This window comes from Paramisgurnus dabryanus, chromosome 11 (genome assembly GCF_030506205.2).
Source record: "Paramisgurnus dabryanus chromosome 11, PD_genome_1.1, whole genome shotgun sequence".
NCBI lineage: Eukaryota > Metazoa > Chordata > Actinopteri > Cypriniformes > Cobitidae > Paramisgurnus > Paramisgurnus dabryanus.
This window is the reverse complement of record NC_133347.1, coordinates 28,690,537-28,714,994: the sequence shown is the minus strand read 5'-3', so window position 1 is coordinate 28,714,994 and position 24,458 is coordinate 28,690,537. Positions and strand designations below refer to the sequence as shown.

The window sequence follows — 24,458 nt, the reverse complement described above, 5'->3', positions numbered from 1 at the left end:
TCTGGCACCAACAACCATGCCATGCTCAATATTGCTTAAATCACCTTTCTTTCCCATTCAGACATTCAGTTTGGAGTTCAGGAGATTGTCTTGACCAGGACCACACCCCTAAATGCATTGAAGCAACTGCCATGTGATTGGTTGATTAGATAATTGCATTAATGAGAAATTGAACAGGTTCCTTATAATCCGTTAGGTGAATGTGTATACACACATAAACGGCGTGTTTCATTGATCCGGTACAGAAAGAAAAACACTAAACCCACCACCAGTATAGGAGCCAAAAGCAATTTCAGTGTCAGAACAACTGCATCTGTGCCAGCACCTGCTTTGTATCCTGTGATGCTTTAACAAAACACATTGCAAATGTAAACATTCAGAGTAAACACTTCCATACAAAGGCCTAACTATTGTAAACATACAGTAAGCTGTATTTATATTTTTAGCCAAACATAGGCACTTGAACCTTTGTGATACATCAAAAGCGAACATCCTAACTAGGATTTAAGAAGAATGCTGACTCACTCTAGTTTCATAGTGGAGATGCCGGCAGACAAATTTATTGCAAAAACTAGAGCAGGAATAGAAAAACGACTCAAAGCCTTTGCATGAAGTGTTTTGAAAAGCAAACTCGTCTACTACATCTGCAACATTGACCTGAGCATAACAAAACAAATTAGTCCAATTTGGAGAAAAATGTATGTGAAATTGTACGCATTTGCAAGACTCTCCACCACAATGCAGCTGTAGGTGCTTGCCTGGGTGTTGCATAGTGGAGAACTCTGGCCTGCTTACCAGAGATGAACTGAATGATGTTAGATCCAAGTCTTAAATTTTCTCACCATGGTAACAAGAATAGTGCTGATAAACTGGCTCCTATTAAACCACACATGGCCAAGTACACAGGAATATAAGCAAATAAGCCATAAAAATGAATCTATGTTTCTTCTTTTAGGCTTTAATAAAAAAAAATCACAAAAATATGATGTTTCATTGACGTAAAACAATTGAAAGTTGTGTGGGGGCGATTACATTTTGAAATAAATGTTTTTCACACTTGACACAGTTATTGCACCCCTTTATTTAAAGGGGCCATGGCATGAAAATCTGACTTGTTCCATGTTTAAGTGCTATGATTGGGTCCCCAGTGCTTCTATCAACCTAGAAAATGTGAAAAAGATCAACCCAGTAACTTAGTTTTGGTAAACCATTCTCTGCAAGCATGTGAAAAAATAGCTCATTAAAATTTGTCTCCCCTTGTGATGTCATAAGGACCTCTTATTATAATAATACCGCCCCTTAATCTGCACTATCCAATCACAGCACTGCCATTTAGTGCAGAGAGATAGAGAAAAAATTATTCAAAGCACAATTGAGTTTAAATGGCATCAAACCACCATCATGGCGATCAGTGTTTGCACTTCATCAGCTCATTTGCATTTTTAAGGACACACCCAAAACGGCAAATTTTTGCTTACACCTACACCTAAAAGTGTCAATTTTAACATGCTATAATAAATTATCTATGTTGTATTTTGAGCTAAAACTTATTTGACATCTTAAAAAATTATTGTGACATGTCACTTCTTTGCCACCTCCATTTGCATGGTCTTGTATTTTAATGTCTGATGAGTCAGGTGATCTTAGATTATTTCTCCAGACCCTTCATATGTTGCTGCTCTCTTCTCTTCAGTCATATATGGTTCAGCTCAGGAAACTGGGATGGCTGTGCTCAGTGACCCATTTTTTGTTAAATTTGATGTTTGTTTTGAACCAATGTCTTTAACCGTGACCAATTAGAAGATATTTTAATAAATGATGGTAAGCACGCAGCTTATTGTAACCATTGACTTCCATAGTAGAAAAAGTATGATGGAATTCAATGAGTACCATCAACTGTGTTCTTACCATCATTTATTAAAATATCTTCTTTTGTATTCATCAGAAAAAAGGAATTCATACAGACAGAATTTTTTATTTTTGGGTGTCATTCATGAAATCATATTCCAAAGGTCAAACCTGAAAAGCCAAGGTTGGAGAAGAAGAAGGTGAGGGACAGACGTTTGTATGATGCATGGCCAATCAGCTTCTTTAAAGCTTGCAGGTATGTAGTGTGCATGTGACTCTGCCCATTGTGAGGCTCTACAAAGGCAAGAGGGAGAAGCAACAAAACATCTTTTCAAAAGAAATTTGACACTGAACTAGGTAAAGAATAAAGAGTGCCAACAACATGCACCATTATGTAAGGTCACACACACCAAAAATGATACATGAAACCTACATTTTAAAATTAAAATAATTATTTAATAAAATAACCATACTTGCTACAAAGGTGCAACAAAGACTCCCAAAACATCACCATGCAGCAGAAAAAAAACAAAGCACCCATGACTACTGCTGGTCTCATAAAAACACTTCTCTGATGGGATACACAAACATGTACAAGCAGTGTTTCAGATAACAGAATAGTGAACCATCAGGCACTTAAGATACATATCATGAGACTCAGGCTTTTTCTGTAGGTATAAAGATTGAATGATATATTATTGAATATATATATATATACAACCCCAAATCAGAAAAAGTTGGGACACTGTAGAAATTGTGAGTAAAAAAGGAATGGAATAATTTACCAATCTCATAAACTTATATTTTATTTACAATAGAATATAAATAACATATCAAATGTTGAAAGTAAGCTATTTTGAAATGTCATGCCAAACATTGGCTTATTTTGGATTTCATGAGAGCTACACATTCCAAAAAAAGTTGGGACAGGTAGCAATAAGAGGCCGGAAAAGTCAAATGTACATATAAGGAACAGCTGGAGGAGGACCAATGTTTAGGAATAGGAATGTTGTCCCATTCTTGTCTAAAACAGGCTTAGTTGCTCAACTGTCTTAGGTCTTCTTTGTCGCATCTTCCTCTTTATGGTGTGTCGAATGTTTTCTGTGGGTGACAGATCTGGACTGCAGGCTGGCCATTTCAGTACTCAGATCCTTCTTCTATGCAGTCTTAATGTTGTAATTGATGCAGTATGTGGTCTGGCATTGTCATGTTGGAAAATGCGAGGTCTTCCCTGAAAGAGACAACGTCTGAATGAAGGCATATGCTGCTCTAAAACTTGGATAAACCTTTCAGCATTGATGGTGCCTTTCCAGATGTGTAAGCTGCTCATGCCACACGCACTCATGCAACCCCAAACCATCAGAGATGCAGGCTTCTGAAATGAGCGCTAATAACAACTTGGGTTGTCATTGTCCTCTTTAGTCCGGATGAAATGGCGTCCCAGTTTTCAAAAAAGACCTTCAAATTTTGATTCGTCTGACCACAGAACAGTTTTCCACTTTGCCAAAGTCCATTTTAAATGATCCTTGCCCAGGGAAAACGCCTGTGCTTCTGGGTCATGTTTAGATATGGCTTCTTTTTTGACCTATAGAGTTTTAGCTGGCAACAGTGAATGACACGGTGGATTGTGTTCACTGACAATGTTTTCTGGAAGTATTCCAGAGCCCATGTTATGATTTCCATTACAGTAGCATTCCTGTATGTGATGCAGTGCCGTCTAAGGCCCCGAAGATAACGGGCATCAAGTATGGTTTTCCGACCTTGACCCTTACGCACAGAGATTTTTCCAGATTCTCTGAATCTTTGGATGATATTATGCACTGTAGATGATGATAACTTCAAACTCTTTGCAATTTTTCTCGGAGAAACTCGGAAAACTATTTTTCGCCGCATCATTGGGGGAATTGGTGATTCTCTGCCCATCTTGACTTCTGACAGACACTGTCACTTCGACAGGCTTTTTTATACCCAATCATGTTGCCAATTAACCTAATAAGTTGCAAATTAGTCCTTAAGCTGTTCCTTATATGTACATTAAAATTTTCTGGCCTCTTCTTACCTGTCCCAACTTTTTTTGGAATGTGTAGCTCTCATGAAATCCAAAATGAGTCAATATTAGGCATGACATTTCAAAATAGCTTACTTTCAACATTTGATATGTTATTTATATTCTATTGTGAATAAAATATAAGTTTATGAGATTTGTAAATTATTCCATTCCTTTTTTATTCACAATTTCTACAGTGTCCCAATTTTTTCTGATTTGGGGTTGTATATATATATCGACCGTTTCAGCAGTAACAACATAAACAAGCGGCTGTCGCGGTCCACACGTAACTTCCAGTAAACTCCGCTAAGAATAAATAACAACAAAGTACTTTAAACGTAGTTTATTTATATAACAAGCAATATATATATGTATATGTGTATATGTATGTGTATATGTATATATGTATATATGTGTGTGTGTGTGTGTGTGTGTATATATATATATATATATATATATATATATATATATATATATATATATATATATATATATATATATATATATATATATATATATATATATATATATATATATATATATATATATAATTTCAGCTACACATATTTAAAACTTGGGGGTTGTTAAGACTTCTAACCCTACTATACTGTATGTGGAGTATTGCCTTAGCAGGCACTCCTTTACTTGTGAAAGTATTATGTTTTCACAGATAACATCTGCACAGTTAACCTGTAGTATTTGCAGCAGTCATTGTGGTATTTGTGTGTAGGTGGTGTTACGGTTTCATGTTGTGCCGTGCCGTGTGGGAGCTGCTGTGTTTGATCCATGCTGAGACAGGCCTGATCTCTGTCTTTGTTATACACCCACAGCACCTGACCTTGTATCACAGCAGCCATCAGCATTGCTAACACCTCCACACTCATCCCTGATGAAGAAAGACAGATGCACACAAAATAAAACATTGTTGAGCAAATGTTGAAACAAAGTAAGGACAAATCTGTACATTGAAAAGAAAATTACATCCTGTTATGAATGTAAAAAAAAATATATTTTTGTTTCAACTTAAAAAAGTAAGTTACCCGGTTGCCTTAACATTTGGAGTTAATTAAATGTAAAAATAACTCCAAATGTTAAGGCAACAAGGTAACTTAATTTTTTCAAGGGCACCTTTAATGGCCTTTTCACAAGATGTTATATAAGTCTCATGTGTGCCCAGAATGTGTCTGTGAAGTTTCAGCTAAAAATACCCCAGAGATCATTTATTATAGGATGTCCAAAATGCCCTATTTGTGCGGGAGCAAAAACGTGCTGTTTAATATCTGTACCGTTAACTGAAGATGCTCCTCACTTCCTTACAGACAGACAGTGAGCACTTTCAGTTAAAATAGATCTGATTAATACAGTCTGAGACAATAGTATCTAGTAGACAGAGTACAACTCGCTGAGGGTGGAAACTATGGTGATGCAGGACTGGGTGGGGCTTTATCAATGTGACCTCACATTGATTAGAGAATAAAAATGGCATATCTAATGACACTGCTTTGGTTTAATGAAGATTAAAAAACAAGGAGCGGGGGGATTTTTTTTATTGTAGGGTGGCTGCGTTCACACTGCCAACACATATTATGTCCAACACTTTGTAAAGGTTGAACCAACAAATCTTTAACTAGTTATGAGATAAGAAGCATTAACTTTTTATTTCACTCATTGATTGATTTCAACCTTTGACTTCAGTCTTTATCAGTATTAAAGATATCAAGGTTTTATATTTACACAGAATGTTCTTTACTTTATGTAGGATGATTTGATGTAGAAAAATAGCTTTAGATCGGCTTTCACAGACTAGGTCACAATTGTCTTGAGAGTTCAAGGGGTGTACAGAGCTCTGTTCCAAAATCTAGTGAGCAACCTAACAAGACAGAAGAAACCTTTTCTCAGAAGATAAAGTACAAAAGCTGTCACAGGGACAAAAAGCACACCTTTTCACCTAAACAGTTCATATTAATACCTAAGTGGTATTTAATGTATAGACAGTTTCAGCAGTAACAACTTAAACAAGAGGCCTTTCGTGGAACACATGTAACTTCCGGTAAACTCCGGTAAGAATCAATAACAACAAAGTCCTTTTAAAGTAGTTTATTTATCTAACAAGCAACATAAAAAAACATGTAGATTACCTAGGAAACCAAAACATTTGTTAATTTCCACGAGGTATTTGTTCCAGAGTTCAGTTTAGCAACTAGTCAGACCATTAAAAAAACTGAAACCAGAAGAAAAGTTCCGACCAGACGTGTAATCGCATCACCACACGTGCATCTGTAAATACACTCACCTAAAGGATTATTAGAAACACCTATTCCATTTTTTCATTAATGCAATTATCTAATCAACCAATCACATGGCAGTTGCTTCAACGCATTTAGGGGTGTGGTCCTGGTCAAGACAATCTCCTGAACTCCAAACTGAATGTCAGAATGGGAAAGAAAGGTGATTTAAACAATTTTGAGCGTTGCTTGGTTGATGGTGCCAGATGGGACGGTCTGAGTATTTCACAATCTGCTCAGTTACTGGGATTTTCACGCATAACCATTTCAAACATCCAGTATGTGGCAGTCCTGTGGGTGAAAAGGCCTTATTGATGCTAGAGGTCAGAGGAGAATGGGCCGACTGATTCAAGCTGATAGAAGAGCAACTTTGACTGAAATAACCACTCGTTACAACCGAGGTATGCAGCAAAGCATTTGTGAAGCCACAACACGCACAAGCTTGAGTTGGATGGGCTACAACAGCAGAAGACCCCACCGGGTACCAATCATCTCCACTACAAATAGGAAAAAGAGGCTACAATTTGCACAAGCTCACCAAAATTGGACAGTTGAAGACTGGAAATATGTTGCCTGGTCTGATGAGTCTTGATTTCTGTTGAGACATTCAGATGGTAGAGTCAGAATTTGGCGTAAACAGAATGAGAACATGGATCCATCATGCCTTGATACCACTGTGCAGGCTGCTGGTGGTGTAATGGTATAGGGGATGTTTTCTTGGCACACTTTAAGCCCCTTAGTGCCAGTTGGGCATCGTTTAAATGCCACAGCCTACCTGAGCATTGTTTCTGACCATGTCCATCCCTTTATGACCACCATGTACCCATCCTCTGATGGCTACTTCCAGCAGGATAATGCACCATGTCACAAAGTTCAAATCATTTCAAATTTCTTGAACATGACAATGAGTTCACTGTACTAAAATGCCCCCCCCCCCCCCAGTCACCAGATCTCAACCCAATAGAGCATCTTTGGGATGTGGTGAAACGGGAGCTTCGTGCCCTGGATGTTCACCCCACAAATCTCCATCAACTGCAAGATGCTATCCTATCAATATGGGCCAACATTTCTAAAGAATGCTTTCAGCACCTTGTTGAATCAATGCCACGTAGAATTAATTAAGGCCGTTCTGAAGGTGAAACGGGGTCAAACACAGTATTAGTATGGTGTTCCTAATAATCCTTTAGGTGAGTGTATATGTACCTAAATGGTAAATATTAGAGTACTGCCCCAGTGACAGCTAGGTAGAAATCTTTGCCCATTTGTTTTCTCACGGTGCAGATGAAGGTCATAAATGTTTAGATCGACATGAGGGTGAAATTATGACAATAATTTGCATTTTGGGGTAAGTTAAATGCCACTTTGATGACAGCTCATAGGGTTCCTATGAAGCAAAACATGTATTGAGTGATTGAGCTGGTTTTACTGTAAGCCGTTGCTGAGTCTCCTCCCAGGAAATGTTGAGGGTTATATATGGAACAGTGTAGCACTGCAAGGAACATAATGTTCACTTTAAAGAAGTCAGGGGTAGAGCAGAACAAATGAAAGTGGTTGTGGGGGTCAGCTGTGTGATTGACATGAGTAATGAGCATGAGAGTGCCACTAATGGAGGCTAATTTACCGATTACATAAAAAGCTTTTGCTGAGCCACTGAGCACATGGGAAAGCAGTGATGTGTTGGTATGTGAAGAAGGATTTAAAGTCGTACACTCCTCAAAAAGACAGCTGATGGTTAGGTTCCAGGGCACGCTGAACGCCGAGCTCACTGCATTTTGGGGTATTAACCAAAGGGTGTGTCTTATGACTTTTAGAGCAACCCCACAAAGGTTGTGGGTTCGATTCCCAAGGTACACACATACTATGCCAGTTTTTACAAGATTTATTATAAGTATCAGGTATGGCAAGACGTTTCAGCTCAAAATACCCCAGAGATCATTTATTATAGCATGTCCAAAATGCCCATATTTGGGCGGAAGCAAAAAATGGCTGTTTTCATGTCTGTACCTTTAAATGCAAATGAGCTACTGCTTTAGGTTAAAAATAGATTTGATTTCTGTGAATACAGTCTGGGACAATAGTATACTTAGCCACATTAGTGCAAAAATGTGCAAACAATCACAATCAGAAAAACCTTTGGTTAATATGAACCAGTCAGTCAGTGGCTGTGGGTGGGGCTTTGTTTGTGTGACATCATATTAACAGAAGAATCCAAACAGCATGTCTATAGACCAATTTAGAGTAGACGTCACAGTTACGTCACTGCAAGCTGCGCGCGCAATGCGGTTGCAGAAAAACAGTGGAAATGAATTAGACACGAGTGAAAAGAGCAAGATAACTCACTAGAAAATGTCCTGTTGTGCTGTTAAGTGTCAGAATAGGAATGCCAAAAAAGATGGCTTTCATTTTTATAGAATACCATCGTCGAAGACATCATTTGAAGATAAATGTAGGTGTTTTATGATTACAATAAGCCCTTAAACGGACAGAATGGAGCGAGGAAATCATCTGAAAATCTTTTAATAATTAGAATAGAAAATAAGTAGAGAAGATGTCCGGTGTTCTGTCGAAGTCTGTTCCCTCCATGTGTTTCTTATAGCGTTTTTATCACGTGACAATTATAATTTATTCAGAATAAAAAAAATTTATACTGAAAAAGCAATAATATCACAATTTTTTTAAATATTTCATAATTTTTTCGTTTTCTATTATTTCTTTTTATTTCCTTATATCTTAGCTTATGTCTTCTTCCTGTTTGTTCTAAAATTATTATGTTACATTATACATACTTAATAAATATATAAATATAGCACACACACACACATGATGTAAAGTGTTATTAATATATAAACAGGCCTTTTTAATGTATGTTTAAACATAATACTTTTATAATAGTTTTAGAACAAACACGTAAGATAAATATAAGGAAGAAATAATAGAAAACAGGAAAATTATGAAATATTTAATAAACGCTATTATATATAATACATGATAGTATTGCTTTTATATGTACTTTAGCGATTTAGACTGTAAAAATAATTGATTTAGCAAAAAAGAACAATACATATACATTACATACATGCATATCAGTAGCCAAGCCATTTAAACTTTTTATCTATCTAAAAAAATAAACGTAACGTGATCAAAACGCTATAAGAAACATTGCACTAAAGGGAAACATAAAGGAATCAGACTTCGACAGAACACCGGATCCATAAAAATCACGGTTTAATGCTAAAACACTTCACAACCCTAGTGCGGAGCAGTCACTTTCTGCAACCAGTTTGGCTCCGCCCACAAAAAACGTCATCACTGTTTGCAAACACGAAATTGGTCTGTTGAGACTGCTCTGGTTTAATGGAGATAAGAGGGTGATTTTATTTCATTGTAAGGTGGTTGTGTTCACACACTGCCAAAACACATTTATGTTCAAACACCTTGTAAAAGTGGATTATGCAAAATTGGCCCTTTAAAACATATATTGTAATGCATTGTATGTCGCTTTGGGTAAAAAGCATTTGCTGAATGTATAAATGTCTAGTTTAATATGATTCCTGTTATTTTTTTATCTGTAGTGAAAAGCCATAAGCGATGCTGTGGTACACCTCCTATTGCATAACACAGCTTTCTAGAAAGAGGAAGGCCGTCCTTGTATTGTGAAATAAAGAGGGATTGGTCTCATGCTATTTGTCTTTTAAAAATATATTTTTTTAAGTCTGTTAACAACCACTAGATTGTATTTTAGTTTTACTCCATAAATGTATGATTTTTACTGGTTATTTGCATCCTAGTGTTGGGTCAAAAAGGGACAAACCCAGCCGCTGAGTTAAATTAATCCAGAGAAAAATGTCTATGAGTTTGAACAACCCAGCATAAATTACAACCCAGTGGGTTGGGTTCATGCCTTTTTGACCAATTAAGTTTTTAAAGCGTTTTAATACAATTTTAATAAAGTAAAAGAACTCACAGTGGTGTCTTTGTTTCTGTGTGCATGTTCATCACAGATACAATAGAAAGCAGTCTGTTGTTCAGCAGTCAACAAGCTGTTGGTGATGTGATGCTCTTTTTCTTTCATTTTTTCTTCATAACCTAACATACTCCAAAACAGATTGTGGTTTTACCAGTGCTTGCTGATTTCTTAGAAGAGTGAAACCAGTGAAACAGGTCCATATGTTAATCCTGAAGTATAACCTGACCTCACTACATTTGTGATCTGGTCCTCCCACACTGAACAATAGTCTGTCAATCACACAAATAAAGAAATCTGTGTACTTGATCTTTTTTTCATCTTTTCTATCTTTTTAGTATTTTTATTCCATTTGAGGGGTAAATACGTTTTGCATAAGCAGTTTCAGCGGCAACAACATACAGTAAACAAACGGCATTTGTGCACCAAACTTAACTTCTGGTAGACTTCCATAGAATCAATAACAACAGAGTTCCTCTAGAGTAGATTATTTTAAAGGGGATATTTCACAAGAGATCTTTGGTGTCTCCAGAGTACGTATGTGAAGTTTAAGCTCAAAATACCAAATATTCATGAATATCAGCTGACGTCACTCACATCTCAAACTTGTCTTCTGCTATTTTGAGTACCTGAAGTGGACTAGAAGCTATGCCTTCAATATGTTGTGAACATCAAAATCTCTATTTTTACAACACTAAGAAGACTCGACACAACATGAAACTTTTCTCGAAGTATCACCTGTGTCTCTACACGTGAACTCGAGCATTGAGAACATTGTTTGTGTACACAGAGTTGACTAAAAAGAAGGTTTTGAACAACTAACTTGTGTTGTTTTGGCGTCCGCTCGCCGCCATCTTTCCAGTCAAGATGTACCGATCTCCGAATGTGACGTAAGGAGTAAATATGGACAGCTAAAGCATAGTTTCATATAAATGCATGGATAATTCGTTGTTTTGTCGCCAGTGGAAAACAATATTGACCTTTTAGTTGAAAAAGGAGCCTCCATATGTGATTCATTCATTCACATTCGGAAATTGATTATTTATGTCTGGCAAAGACGGCGAGCGGACACCATAACAGCCAAAGTCAGTTGTTCAAAACCTTTCCGTGTACACAAACAATGTTCTCAATGCTTGCGTTCATGTGTAGAGATCCAGGTGATACTTCGAGCAAAGTTTCATGTTGTGTCGAGTCTTCTTAGTGTTGTAAAAATAATGGTAGTTCGGTAGCGGGGGACAGCGGCTGGAAGAACGCATCAGGGATCGAGTAGGCAAGATATGTTTTTTAAAGATACGTTTCTTTTCGTGACAGTCGAGGTGCGAAATTTTGTCGTTCGTAGCCATTTCCCGTATCTGTTAGAATCATAGACAGTAAAAGTAAATCCGTAAATCGTAGCAAGCTAGCCAATGCTTGTACTCGGTAGGTACTCAAGATGGCAGCATGACATAAATGGTCACATGACTGATTTTCATCAATGTAATTTATTATTATACATTAAAATTGACACTTTGTAGGTGTGAGCAAAATTTTGCTGTTTTTGGGTGTGTCCTTTTAAATGCAAATGAGCTGATCTCTGCAATAAATGGCAGTGGCGTGGTTGAATAGTGCAGATTAAATTGTGGTATTATCCCCTTCTGACATCACAGGGCGAACAAAATTTCAAAGAGCTATTTTTTCACCAGCTTGCAAAAAATGGTTTCCCAAATAAAGTTACTGGGTTGATCTTTTTCACATTTTCTAGGTTGATAGAAGCACTGGGGACCCAATTATAGCACTTAAACATGGAACAAGTCAGATTTTCATGAAATGTCCCCTTTAAAGTCGGATAATAAATATGTTCTCAGTTTGTGACACCACAGAAAAATGTTATATTAAACACCCAGCCAAATTTGAATGTTTAAAAAACTCCAAATAAATAAAACAAAATAATCTTGGAAAAACAGGCAGGATTGTCGGATTCTCAAATGCTGGGGGCGTGTCCGCTGTCGGTGCTGAAACCACGCCCACTTACAAAAATATGAAAAAAAGTGATAGCTGGGCTGCGTTCAGCCCTGACAAAACGTTGCACAACGTTTATTAAACAGAAACAGTGATGGGTTAAACACCCTGTCGTCATGACGCAAGAGTTGCAACTACGGTAGCTGAGAACTGCGGTAAAATTAATAGTAAAATTAAAGTTGTTTCCTATAAAATTTTACACAGAACTTACCCTATCAAAGTGGTGCTTGGACGTTTCCATGTGAATATTGAAAACTTGTGTGAATTTTGTTGTATTGCCAAAGAATCTGTCACTCAACTTTTTTTGATTGCGTATACTCAAAAATGTTTTGACAAATTGATCTGTATTATATCATTGTTTTTCTTTGTACAGGACATTGTTGATTCCAAAAGTAAGATGTGTTTCCTTATACAACTTGGAAATTATCACAATCATGTGAAAAAATGGACGAAAGCTAAGCCAAATTATGAACATTTTATAAAAGAAATTCAACAATAGTATTACATTACAAAAAATCAAGGGCAAAAAGGCAATAAAGACCCATAAAGCTTTTTGTTACTTTAAATTGTTGTAACTTACCACTGGCATTTTTTTACATTGTTTTACACTTGTTGCGAGTTGTTTATTAACTCCTTGTATAATTGTTGCATTTCTGAGAAAAAAAAAACTGCGGTAAAAATGTTGCTTTCCATTTGATGACACTGAAATTTTTTTACTATTCTCCAAAATGAAGCACATAATTTTTTTGCTACAGTGTTTACAGTTTTAGAAGATTTAAGTGCACACAGTTTGCTTAAACGTCAGAAACTGCTGAGTGCAAAGTGTCCAACATTGCACACTTCATCCCAGGAACTCAATGTGCATTGAATCTTGTTGTGTGATCATGCTATTTTAACTATTTATACTACAAGGTGACATAGAATGGTGCAGAAGTTGATTCATCTTTAGTTTGCATTTTCTAGAAAATTCTCTTGATCTGTTTAGGGTTTGTTTTGAATTATGATAGAAATTCTAACAGGAATATTGTGTGTGATGGTAGAGCAGTGGTTAAGGACTTAGGCCACCACAACTAAACTATTTAGTGTTAAAAAGATACAGCTACACTCTCAGAAATAAAGGTACACAAGTTGTCAATGGGACAGTACTCTTTAAAGGGGTCATGGCATGAAAATCTGACTTTTTCCATGTTTAAGTGCTATGATTTGGTCCCCAGTGCTTCTATTAACCTAGAAAATGTGAAAAAGATCAATCCAGTAACTTAGTTTTGGTAAACCATTCTCTGCAAGCACATGAAAAAAAAAAGGTCGTTGAAATTTGGCTCTGCTTATGGTAATGGTAAATGGACTGCATTTATATAGCGCTTTTAACAGACCTATGGCCATCCAAAGCGCTTTCACCCATTCACTCACACATTCATACACCGACGGCGGTGTCAGCCATGCAAGGTGCCAGCCAGCTTGTCGGGAGCAACTGGGGTTAGGTGTCTTGCTCAAGGACACCTCGACACTTGGTCCAGTGGAGCCGGGGATTGTACCACCAACCTTCCGGTTTGTAGACAACCTACATGAACCACTAGGCCACTGCCGCCCCAATGATGTCATAAGGAGCTCTTATTATTTTAATAATCCCGCCCCTTAATCTGCACTATCCAAAAACAGCACAGCCATTTAGTGCAAAGAGAGAGAGGGAAAATAATTCAGAGCACAATTGAGTTTCAATTTCAGCAAACCGCCATCATTGTGATCAATGTTTGAATTTCATCAGCTCGTTTGCATTTTAAAGGACACACCCAAAACGGCACATTTTTTGCACACACCTACAAAGTGCAAATTTTAGCATGCTATAATGAATTATCTATATGGTATTTTGAGCTATAACTTCACATATGTGCTATGGGGACACCAAAGATGTATTTGAGATCTTAAAAAAGTCTTGTGACATGGCCCCTTAATAGTTAAGTATCCTGAAACTATTCAAAGAGACATGGAATGGGCACTAGAGAAAGAAATACAGCAAAACAGTCTGAGAAGGAACTGCCCCACTGTTTCCGGTCTATAATAACAGGAAATGATGAGAAGTACAATGTAACAAAAACAGCATGTTTCTTTAATCTTAACGCAGCAGCTCCATTCATGATGAGAACCAGTTTCTACACTGTAAGAAGTGAAAACTTGAATTACTTTCAACTTAAACATTTCACCTAAAGTGAAAAACACTTAACTTTTTACAAAGTGTACACAAGCAAATCTATAGACAAGTTGGGCATCTCAAATTCATCTAACCAGTTTGAACTGTGTGAGGAAACCGGATGCTTAGACCTCCCGACCCATCTGAGGCTCAAACTGGGACCTTCTTGCTTTGGGGCAACTGTGGGACCACCCCCAAGGATGATGATGTTGATGTTGTTTTCGGTTAAATGCCACTTTTATACAAACGAAAACACTTGCCCAGTGGTCACCAACCCTGTTTCTGGAGATCTACCCTCCATGCCTCCAATTTTTGGGTCGGCGTGAAAAGCTTGATTGGCAGGTTAAGGTGTGTTTGATTAGGGTCGGAGGTGAACTCTGCAGGAAAGTAAATCTCCAGGAACAGGGTTGGTGACCACTGCATTATCATTGAGCAATCCGTACAGGCACAATACAGACGTGAGGGGGTATAAATGTTTTATTCTTTTTAATAATCTTGCGGGTCTCATTTTTTACAATCATACCGTCTGCTATTATTTATAGGTGCAATACTGTCAACATCTGCTTTGTTATTTGACAACAATATTTGATATTCCTTACCAACAGAATTTTATACATACTGGCGTGTGTCGCATTAAACCAACTAGTTTGCAAAAACCATTCAAATTCATCTTTAATAGACAATAATTTAAAACAACTAAACCAGCGATAAACAAAGCACTGTCAGAAAAAGTATAAAAGCGATGACATTGAAAGTAACCTTATACAGATATGTATAGAAACATATGCACCTTTTAGGTTTAAAGTTGTGCTTTTTGATGGTACCACCAAAGTGACCGCTTTTGTACTTTAATTTCTGAGAGTGGGAATATTCACATTTTTATTTCGTTTTTCCATGTACCAAAGAAATAAATATTTATCATCAGCTGCAATAATACGCTATACTTTTTGTCAAAACTCCAAGTACAGTACTTGAAAACACCTGAACACTTTGAAACATAATAGTCGTACCTTACGAAAGTCTATACAGAGCTGCTGTGCAACAATGAAGCGCTACACAAATGAAACTGAATTTAATTTAATAGTCCGAATAAGACTTTCTTTTCGGTCCGTTACATACTGGCCACCGTGGGACTTTCTTTGGCCTGGCGCATACCATAAAGCCATTTGATCACTCGTGCATTTCTTTCTATAACAGAAACACCATAACCCGTACGTTCATCTTTTGCTGCGTCATCCTCCTCATCATCTTCACCCTCGGCCGTACGCTCGGATGTCGGGGCGCTGGCGCTCCGAAGGCGGGAAACAGACACGATGTCGGAACCGGGTCTCGCTAGCTCCTTTAAATCGGAGGGGTCGAGCCCACAATAATTAAAGAATCGTTCAAGCTCCGCCCCTGCCCTTGAAACGCAGTCGCTGACATCCGATTTCGACCGTGTCAGTGAACGCCGCTTTCTGGAGCTTGTGGAGGAGCGGTGGGTGATGGCTGGAGACGGTGGTGACTGGAAGTCATTTTTGGCTAGGAATGACGATACTGGGGTTGAAATATTTGGGGTGGGAGATGGGCACGCTGCCAAGTCAGTGTTTGGTTGAGCGGGGACAGGCGGAGAATCACATGGGCTCGATGGGGAAGTCAGTGAGATCTGGGCAGGACTGTTTGGCGGTTTAATAGGTCCTCGGGAGGCATTTGTATTGTTTTGTATCCGTTTGAAAGCAACCGGGTGCTGATTTTGCTGTCTGTATGGCCTGAGCAAGCGCAGAAGTTGCATCGGAACCTGCGGCATAGTGGGTTGCAACAGCGGTCGGCTCTGCAGCTGCGGTCTACCGGTCATTCTCATTTGGGGTAACTGCGGTCTGACGTCGACTCTTCGTACGGTCACACTGGGACATCCGTTTGCACCTGCAGTCTCTCTCATGGCTTTTCCTTGGCTTGAGGAGGTCGATGCGACAGATGGTTCTTCTGTCGCATTCACAGATGTGGAGAGCTGTTTGCATGGGTCAGCATCCTCTTGGACTTTCCCACGGATTTTGGGTTGCGTAGACTCAAAGGTGGCGGTTGTATCACCAACACCATCGATCAGTTTGCAGAGATGTTTCAGGTCAAGGGGTGGAGTCTCAGATTTAGGCGGTCGTGCAGGGACCTTCCTCGTCGGTTGTTGAGGACCTGGTCCATTCTGGCTGTTGGTAGAAGGACAAGTGACGGGTTGCTGCTTTGTCAAAGCCACCTGTTGGCTCTTGACATACTTGACCTTGTCCGCTTCCAGACGTTCTACCGCACTGGGTTTGCGTGTCCCTGGAGATGCTTTGACTGGACAACGAATCTCTGGGTTGCGACTCGGAGTGCCGGGATTTTCAGCAAGCCTTATTACTCGCCGTGGAGATGGTTGCAGAGTGTCAATTGACATCCTTGGAAACAAACAACTTGAACTGTTTGCTCCTTTCTTGCTTCTTTGACTCTCAGAATTGTTCAGTCAGTATTTGCAGGTGTCCTTCCTCAGTAATTCATTTATGCAACGAAGATCAAATTCATCTGGGGGAACAAAATAGATAGCGGTCACAAAAAGATAATATCAAATTTCAGCTAAACAACATACTGGAAAGTATCGGTCACATTTACATGCACACTTTACAGCAGGGTTCCCAAAATCTTACCCTGGAGGGCCGGAGCACTGCAGAGTTTAGCTTCAACCCTGATCAAACACACCTGAGCAAGCTAATCAAGGTCTTCACGATCACTAGACAATCACTGGTGGGTAAGTTGGATTTGGGTTATACCCAAACTCTGTGGTGCTTGGCCCTCCAGGGTAAGATTTGGGAAACCCTGCTATAAAACATGCATCTTACACCCAAATTAACCATACATCTGACCGCATTAAATCAGTATTACTGAACCTTCTGGGGCGTAAGACTAGTATCTATGTCAAAGGTCTCTTAACTCTTTCACTGCCATTGACGAGATATCTCGTCAATTAAGAGAAAACGCTTCCCCGCCAATGACGAGATTTTCTGTCTTTCCGCAATACCGCTATTATTCACCAGGTGGCGCACTTCCGCAACTTATACATCCCGGAAGTAGTGCCTCACGTGAAAGAGAAAGAACTTCGTGAATGTTTTAAAGATCGCTCTGCATCTGATCTCTATCAAAAGTCCTTCGCAAAAATGGAATTATCTCAGCTTTTTGCTCAAAATTGGGTGTTTTTGAAGAAACCTACCCATGTTTGAGAGGTGATTACAAGAGAACTAATGAAGGTAGGATGAAACGTTTTTATTTTGTTTGAAAGCAGAGGGTCTGTTCTTTCATCTGATATATTGTTTGTTTATATATTTAAAGAAGAACATTTTCTGGAAGGCGTTAAACTTTTGTGAAAATCATGAAAAATGCTGGCGCTGGCTGGCAACTTTTTTTAAAAAATGCTGGCGGGGAAAGAGTTAACTGAAAACAATTTGCACTGACGTATCTTAAAATATGTCTGTGTCATTATTTCGTCTTTTTTGTATGATATATTTGTGAAAAACTAATTAAAAAAAACCTTACACCATGGGTCTGTTGAATGCTTTATTCTGATTGGTTGAGAAATGTTTTATGGGTGTTGATTATTTAAAAAACAATTATCTCTAAAAGAATCGGTGCTTAATAGCACTTAAAGCTCGTTATCAAAGGGGAACCATTTTTAGTGCTATATAGCACCTATGAAGAACCATCTGGGGGTGATATAGCACCACTATAGCACCACATATGGTTCTATATAGCACAATAGGCTTCTTCACAGGTACTACATAGGTGCTATATGGCACTTAAAATGGTTCCCCCTGTGATTACGAGCCATTGAACCACTTTGAGGCCTAGTCCACACGAGTTTTTCCTCCTGCGGTTAAAAAAAAAATGCTTGGTTTGAAAGAAATCTCTGCCTACATGAACACGCAAAAACATGTGATCACGCGCTGTCAGGAGCATGCCACACCAGCAGGCGGTGATATAACTCAAATCGTAAAGCCACCTTGGCCAATATAACCCCGGATTTCCACCGACTGCGGAGCGGCTGCAGATCAGCTCCGCTGCGTTACGTCTCCGCACTCTGCCGTCCGCCAATTCCCACCAGTTCTGTTTTTGTTGCAGAGCAGCTGCGTGCTGAAGTGACGAGGACCCATGAGGTCTCGCAAATTCACGTGATGATCGCGCGATACCTAGTTCTGTCTCTGCCCATTATGCCGTTGAATTATGACGTTTTTACAAACCAGCCCAGATCACAACATGAGATTTCGCGTAGACAGAGCAGTACATCAAATCCATCCAAAATTCAAAAAATAAGGCGGCTGCTAAAACATTTATATATGATCTATCTTTAATGTATTTATTTGAAACTCCCCCTGGCTCTGTTCCTGTCAATTATTTGTTGTTTCTGTATTAATGACTTTATTTGTGTGTGTTTGTAATGTTTGTATTGCAAAGATTTAATAAAAAGACACGAGTTCTCGTGAATTCAGGTATGATCACGCGATAAAGTCATGGCTCCGCCCTGCGGAGCTGTCCGGCATCCGTCAAAAATAGAAGCTCTGCGTATTTGTGCCGGAGGGCTGCGGATGGCCGGAGCTGTGACGGATTCGGAGCGCAGTCAGTGGAAACACACATTGACTTGAATGGAAACCGATTGACTCCGCCGCCGTTTCCGCAGCCGATCCGCAGCCGTTCCGCAGTCAGTGGAAATCCGGGGTAAGCCTAACAAAAGTGACGTTGCAAGGCAAAAACTCGGTTTTACTGTCTACATGACAACACCGCAACCGGCGTTTCTTAACCCTCATGTGTTGTTGGGGATGTTTTCATCCACTACAGAGTTTTTTTTACTCTTAATTTGGCCGTAACTTTCTCTCTGTTTTAGCAAATTGAATGATTTTTGGTGACAAATCTTATATTTACATATATTTTAAGAAAATGCTTTGAAATTTTTTAAAAACTCAACGATATACCGTGGGCAAATTTACTAACCTTTCGTGTTGTTAGTGGATGAAAACATCCACTAAATTCAACGGCTGTAAAAATTTATCAGATGAATATTTTTTCCAAATTTTTTTTCATAAATCTGTTAATCAACCTCAGTACTGATCAAAACTACCAAATCTTCACAAAAATTCCATGATTTTAACCCTTTAATTGCCAAGTTTATTAGGTGTGTCACTGATTTGGGGAAAAAAACACACACAAAATAACAGATTTTTAATATAAAAAGTGATTGTAAACTGGATTTTTGTTTACCTTTTTCAGAGTCTTGAACATGTCTAAGATTGGTAAAAACATTGGCTTTGAAACATGTTTAGTTTTTGTGCAGCATCAGTTTTAATTTTTTTCTCCCTCATTTATTGTTAGTGGCTGTTTTTGCCCCATTGACTTCCATTATAACCACATTTTTTGATTGCAGAGCTATGACACCTTTTTATCATGCATTTTTGAATGTTGGTGTTTTTTCCTTTTGCTAAGAGGTCAAATTAGTCATTTTTACTGTTGATCACCATGTGGCACTATTAACCCTTTAGTAGCCCTGTGCAAAAACAAAGCTTAATTTCTGACTTGTACATTGAGTTATATGGAGTATAACTCCATAATAAAAGCATATTATTGTGTGTGTGTGTGTGTGTGTGCGTGTGTGTGTGTGTGTGTGCGTGTGTGTGTGTGCGTGCGTGTGTGTGTGTGTGTGTGTGTGTGTGTGTGTACCTGGTAATTATCAAGTTGTGGGGACCAATTGTGTCTTTGTGACCAACCAGTGTCTTTGTGACCTTGTGGGGACATTTTGATTAGCCTGGCTCCGCCCTCCTACGTGCTTCCGCTTATTTTTCATTTCGCTTCAGCAGTACGTCTGGGATTTCTCTATAGAGTTTCGTTTTCTCCTGCAAAAATCTGCAGGACCAATCAGCGAACAGATTGGGGTGGCTAAGAACAATGACGTTGAGGTCGTGCGTCAGTTTGAGTTGTAGTTCAGTAATGGCAGCGGAGAAAGACGTGAGAAAAGCTATTCGGTCCGTTGTTGCAAAACTGCCGAATATACAGAAGTTAAAGCCGGAGAAAGAACCAGGTTTGCTAACTTTTGTTTGTTTGATTATTCTGACTTGTTGTTTCCAGACGGTTTCGGTGCATGATATACGTCACGACCACATGTTAGCGATTGGCTTTGGCAGATCCTGAGTGACTCTGGGCAGATCCAATAGTTTTAAACTTCAACAATGGACCCTCCTTAACGGAAGTAATGCTTTGCTATGGAGCGTGGCCAGACTCTCTGTACAAATGAAATGAATGTACGAGAGTCTGGTTATACCAGGCTACATTTTGATGTCCCCATGAGGAAACAAGTTTATAAATCAAACAAAATGATGTTTCCTGAAAATGTGAAGTAGGAGAAGGGTTTTTGTGATGGTTGGGGTTTGGGAAATTTTCTGTAAAAATCTTCTCTGCATCGGATTTATGAACATCATTTATTATGAACACAAAAACAACTTCAAATAAATTGAACAATGAAGCAAGAGTAGAGGATGGATGGAGAACTAAACAATCAAACTAACTTTTAGTGTGTATGTGTGTATGTGTGTGTGTGTGTGTGTGTTCAGTATTTCCAGCAGGACTTGCAGCATATCACTTGGTGCTCTCTGCAAGTGTGTCCACCACAACAGATGCAAGTGCTGACATGTTTGTTCTTTGCACCAATTGCATGTTCCCCTCTTCACTCCTGAGCTGCTGGTGCCTGTGGATTTGTGTCTGGAGAGACAGCTGCAGGAGACTGAATCTCTCCCACCAGTGCAGTAGCAAGTGGTGTGCGAGGGTGATGCTCTCTCCTCAATATTGCTGCAGAGATTTTCCCAGGTCTTCTAGGAAAGACTTCTCCTAAACAGCTTTTCACCTCCCTCGTGCATGAGTTGCTGTCCCTCCAGACAACACGCACGCACACACACACACACACACACACACACACACACACACACACACACACGCACACATACGCACATACGCACATACGCACACACACACACACACACACACACACACACACACACACACACACACAATAATAATATGCTTTTATTATGGAGTTATACTCCATAAAACACAATGTACAAGCCAGAAATTAAGCTTTGTTTTTTCAAAGGGCTACTAAAGGGTTAATAGTGCCACATGGTGATCAACAGTAAAAATGACTAATTTGACCTCTTAGCAAAAGGAAAAAACAACAACATTCAAAAATGCATGATAAAAAGGTGTCATAGCTCTGCAATCAAAAAATGTGGTTATAATGGAAGTCAATGGGGCAAAAACAGCCACTAACAATAAATGAGGGAGAAAATTTTTTTAACTGATGCTGCACAAAAACTAAAAATGCTTCAAAGCCAATGTTTTTACCAATCTTTAGCATGCCCAAGACTGTGAAAAAGGTTTAAAAAAATCCAGTTTACAATCACATTTTATATTGAAAATCGGTCATTTTGTGTGTGTGTTTTCCCCAAATCAGTGACACCACTTACTTGGCAATTAAAGAGTTAAAATCATTGAATTTTTGTGAAGATTTGGTAGTTTTGATCAGTACTGAGGTTGATTAACAGATTTATGTAAAAAAATTTGGAAAAAAAATTCATCCGATACATTTTTATAGCCGTTGAATTTAGTGGATGTTTTCATCCACTAACAACACGAAAGGGTAGTAAATTTGAACAATGCACAAGGGTTAAAACACGGCAGGGGTTTTCCAAAATGTTCGGTTTCAGTGACGTCATACTGCGTTTCCGTGTGGATTAACGGCCGAACCGCGTAAAAAAAGTAAATTATAAAAATACCTGTGTCCGTGTGGACAAGGCCTTAGTGCCATTTAGCATCGTTTGTTTAAGAGTGCACATTACCGCCTTGGGTGTGTATTTTTTCAAATAATTCAACGGCCGTCCTCAATTATTCCTTACTAATATAACAAAAGGCCTAGTCCTGTCTTAAAACTGCTGCTAATTGATTTGCTAATCCTAGCACCACCCCACAACTAATCCTTAACCCATGAGGGGGGGTCATAATCTGGCAGGGGTGCTGTTTTCAGCATTACGGGGGGATCCACTATCTATTATTGATGCCAAAGGAATCATTTCTGAATGAGGGATTTTGTGAATTTTGACATGCTAACTATATTAAACTCTTAAAGGGATAGTTCACCAAAAATAAATTCTCTCATCCTCATGTTGTTCTAAACCTGTATGAATTTATTTTTTCTGATGAACACAAAATATATTTTGAGAAATAATGGTAAGAACACAGCAGATAGTGACCATTGACTTCCATAGTAGGAAAAAAAAATACGATGGAATTCAATAGGTACAATCAAATGTGTGCTTACCATCATTTATCAATATATCTTCATCATCATTTATCACAATATTTTGGTAAAAATGATAATAGAAAAGTGATTTTCTGACAGTGGGTTAACTGCTTTATGAGATCTGGAAGCTATTGATGCATGTTTAGGATGAGCTGTAAGCATCATTAGGATCCATTAGCAGTGACTAAAAGGATGCAATGTTATTGATAATGTGACCCTGGACCACAAAACCAGTCATAAGTCTTACGGGTCAAAATTATCTCTTTTTTTAAAAGCCATAAGTCATTAGGATATTAACTAAAGATTATGTTTCATGAAGATATTTTGTACATTTTCTACCGCAAATATATCAAAACTTTATTTATCATTAGTAATGTGTTGTATTTAGAGATTTTTTGCACCATCAGATTACAGATTTTCTAATGTTGCATCTCAGCCAAACACAGTCCTATCCTAACAATATAAGCTTTCAGATGATGTATAAAAAAACATTTGTGACCAGGAATGCAAGAATCATTTAGTCTCATAAATAATGCTTGATACAACCTGAACCTCAATAAAATCACAGCGAGATCTTTTGTAATGCTGCTGTTAGGATACATTAACCATTTAGCAAACAACACTTAACATGTCTGCTTCTAAGTCATTGGTTAACTCAAAGGTCATTTATTTCACTAGACAGCATATAAAGTAGTTTTGAAGCACTGCTGTATTTATATCCAGACCGCAGACAGATCAGCTGAAATGTTTATCATTCCATTATATTCACCCCGCCTGGGGTTAAAGTGCACTGGGCTTTCCTCCTCTCTACTCTCTTTCACAATCCCTTCATTATTTTGTACTTTTAGTTTCTCTGTTACATTTCTACCTCCTTCACACACACAACAACAGAGGTAGATTTCAGGGTAAGTAGGTAGCGTAAATAAGAAATCAGTCCCTTAAGGCAAGAAAAGATACGGTAAACAAGAATTACTGTAACAGGAGATTTCACAAACAGATTCCGAGGACAAGATACAGCATGTCTTTACGTTATCCGGAAAAATGTTTTAAATCCAAAGTTACAGAGGAGTTTATATAGTACACGTATGTTACTTGACTATCCTAGGTGTGATACTAATCAGTCACATTTGTTAACAGGTTAAAACACTGACACACATTCACAGATTTACTACACACACACACACACAAACACATACCTGTAACTGATTGATTTTAGGAAGTGAACTGCACCGGCTTTTCCTTTAAAATGTAGATATCTCCACTGCTCGGTTTCAGAAAGATGAGCCTGAGTAGGCTACTTGTGAGAGACAATAAAGAGACAGATGGTACATGTGTTTGTTAAGAAGAAAGTAAAACTCACCAGACCAGTTTGAGTATCTCCTCAAACACAGTAACACACCTCCTGCCCTTTATTTTCTTCCTGTCCAATCAGAAACTCCTTTTCAAACCAGGAAGTCCCTTTTGAGTCACCTGATCACTGAAAAAAAGAAGCAAACTTTGCCTTCAGGATGTTGTCCTGTCTGTTATCTCTCTTTGGTGAAGTGTACACTTCCTTTTAAAACCTATTTAATTTTTCACACAATTTAGGATAATTGTAAACCCGTAAAATGTAACTACAGAAGATTATGTTGTGAATAAAAGCCCCAAAATAAATCAAAACTTGTATTTTGGCACCATCAAAGTAGTCATCTTTGTCTAGAATTTGCAAAATTGTACTTTTGTCATTTTATCAAGCAGCTTGTCACACAGGGATTTGTAAACTATAGACAATTTCAAAAGATGTAAACAACACT

General features: G+C 38.4%; 1 protein-coding gene across 1 annotated transcript; it reads right to left on the bottom strand.

The window, feature by feature from the left end:
- Nucleotides 1-14,801: 14,801 nt before the first annotated feature.
- On the bottom strand, nt 14,802-24,065 carry fam110a (family with sequence similarity 110 member A). Its single transcript, XM_065247702.2, has 2 exons — nt 23,862-24,065; nt 14,802-16,859 (listed from the first exon to the last, which is right to left on the bottom strand). Exon 2 carries the CDS (start codon nt 16,732-16,734, stop codon nt 15,442-15,444), a length of 1,293 nt encoding a protein of 430 aa, XP_065103774.1. The 5' UTR covers nt 16,735-16,859; nt 23,862-24,065; the 3' UTR covers nt 14,802-15,441.
- Between the last annotated feature and the right edge of the window lie 393 nt (nt 24,066-24,458).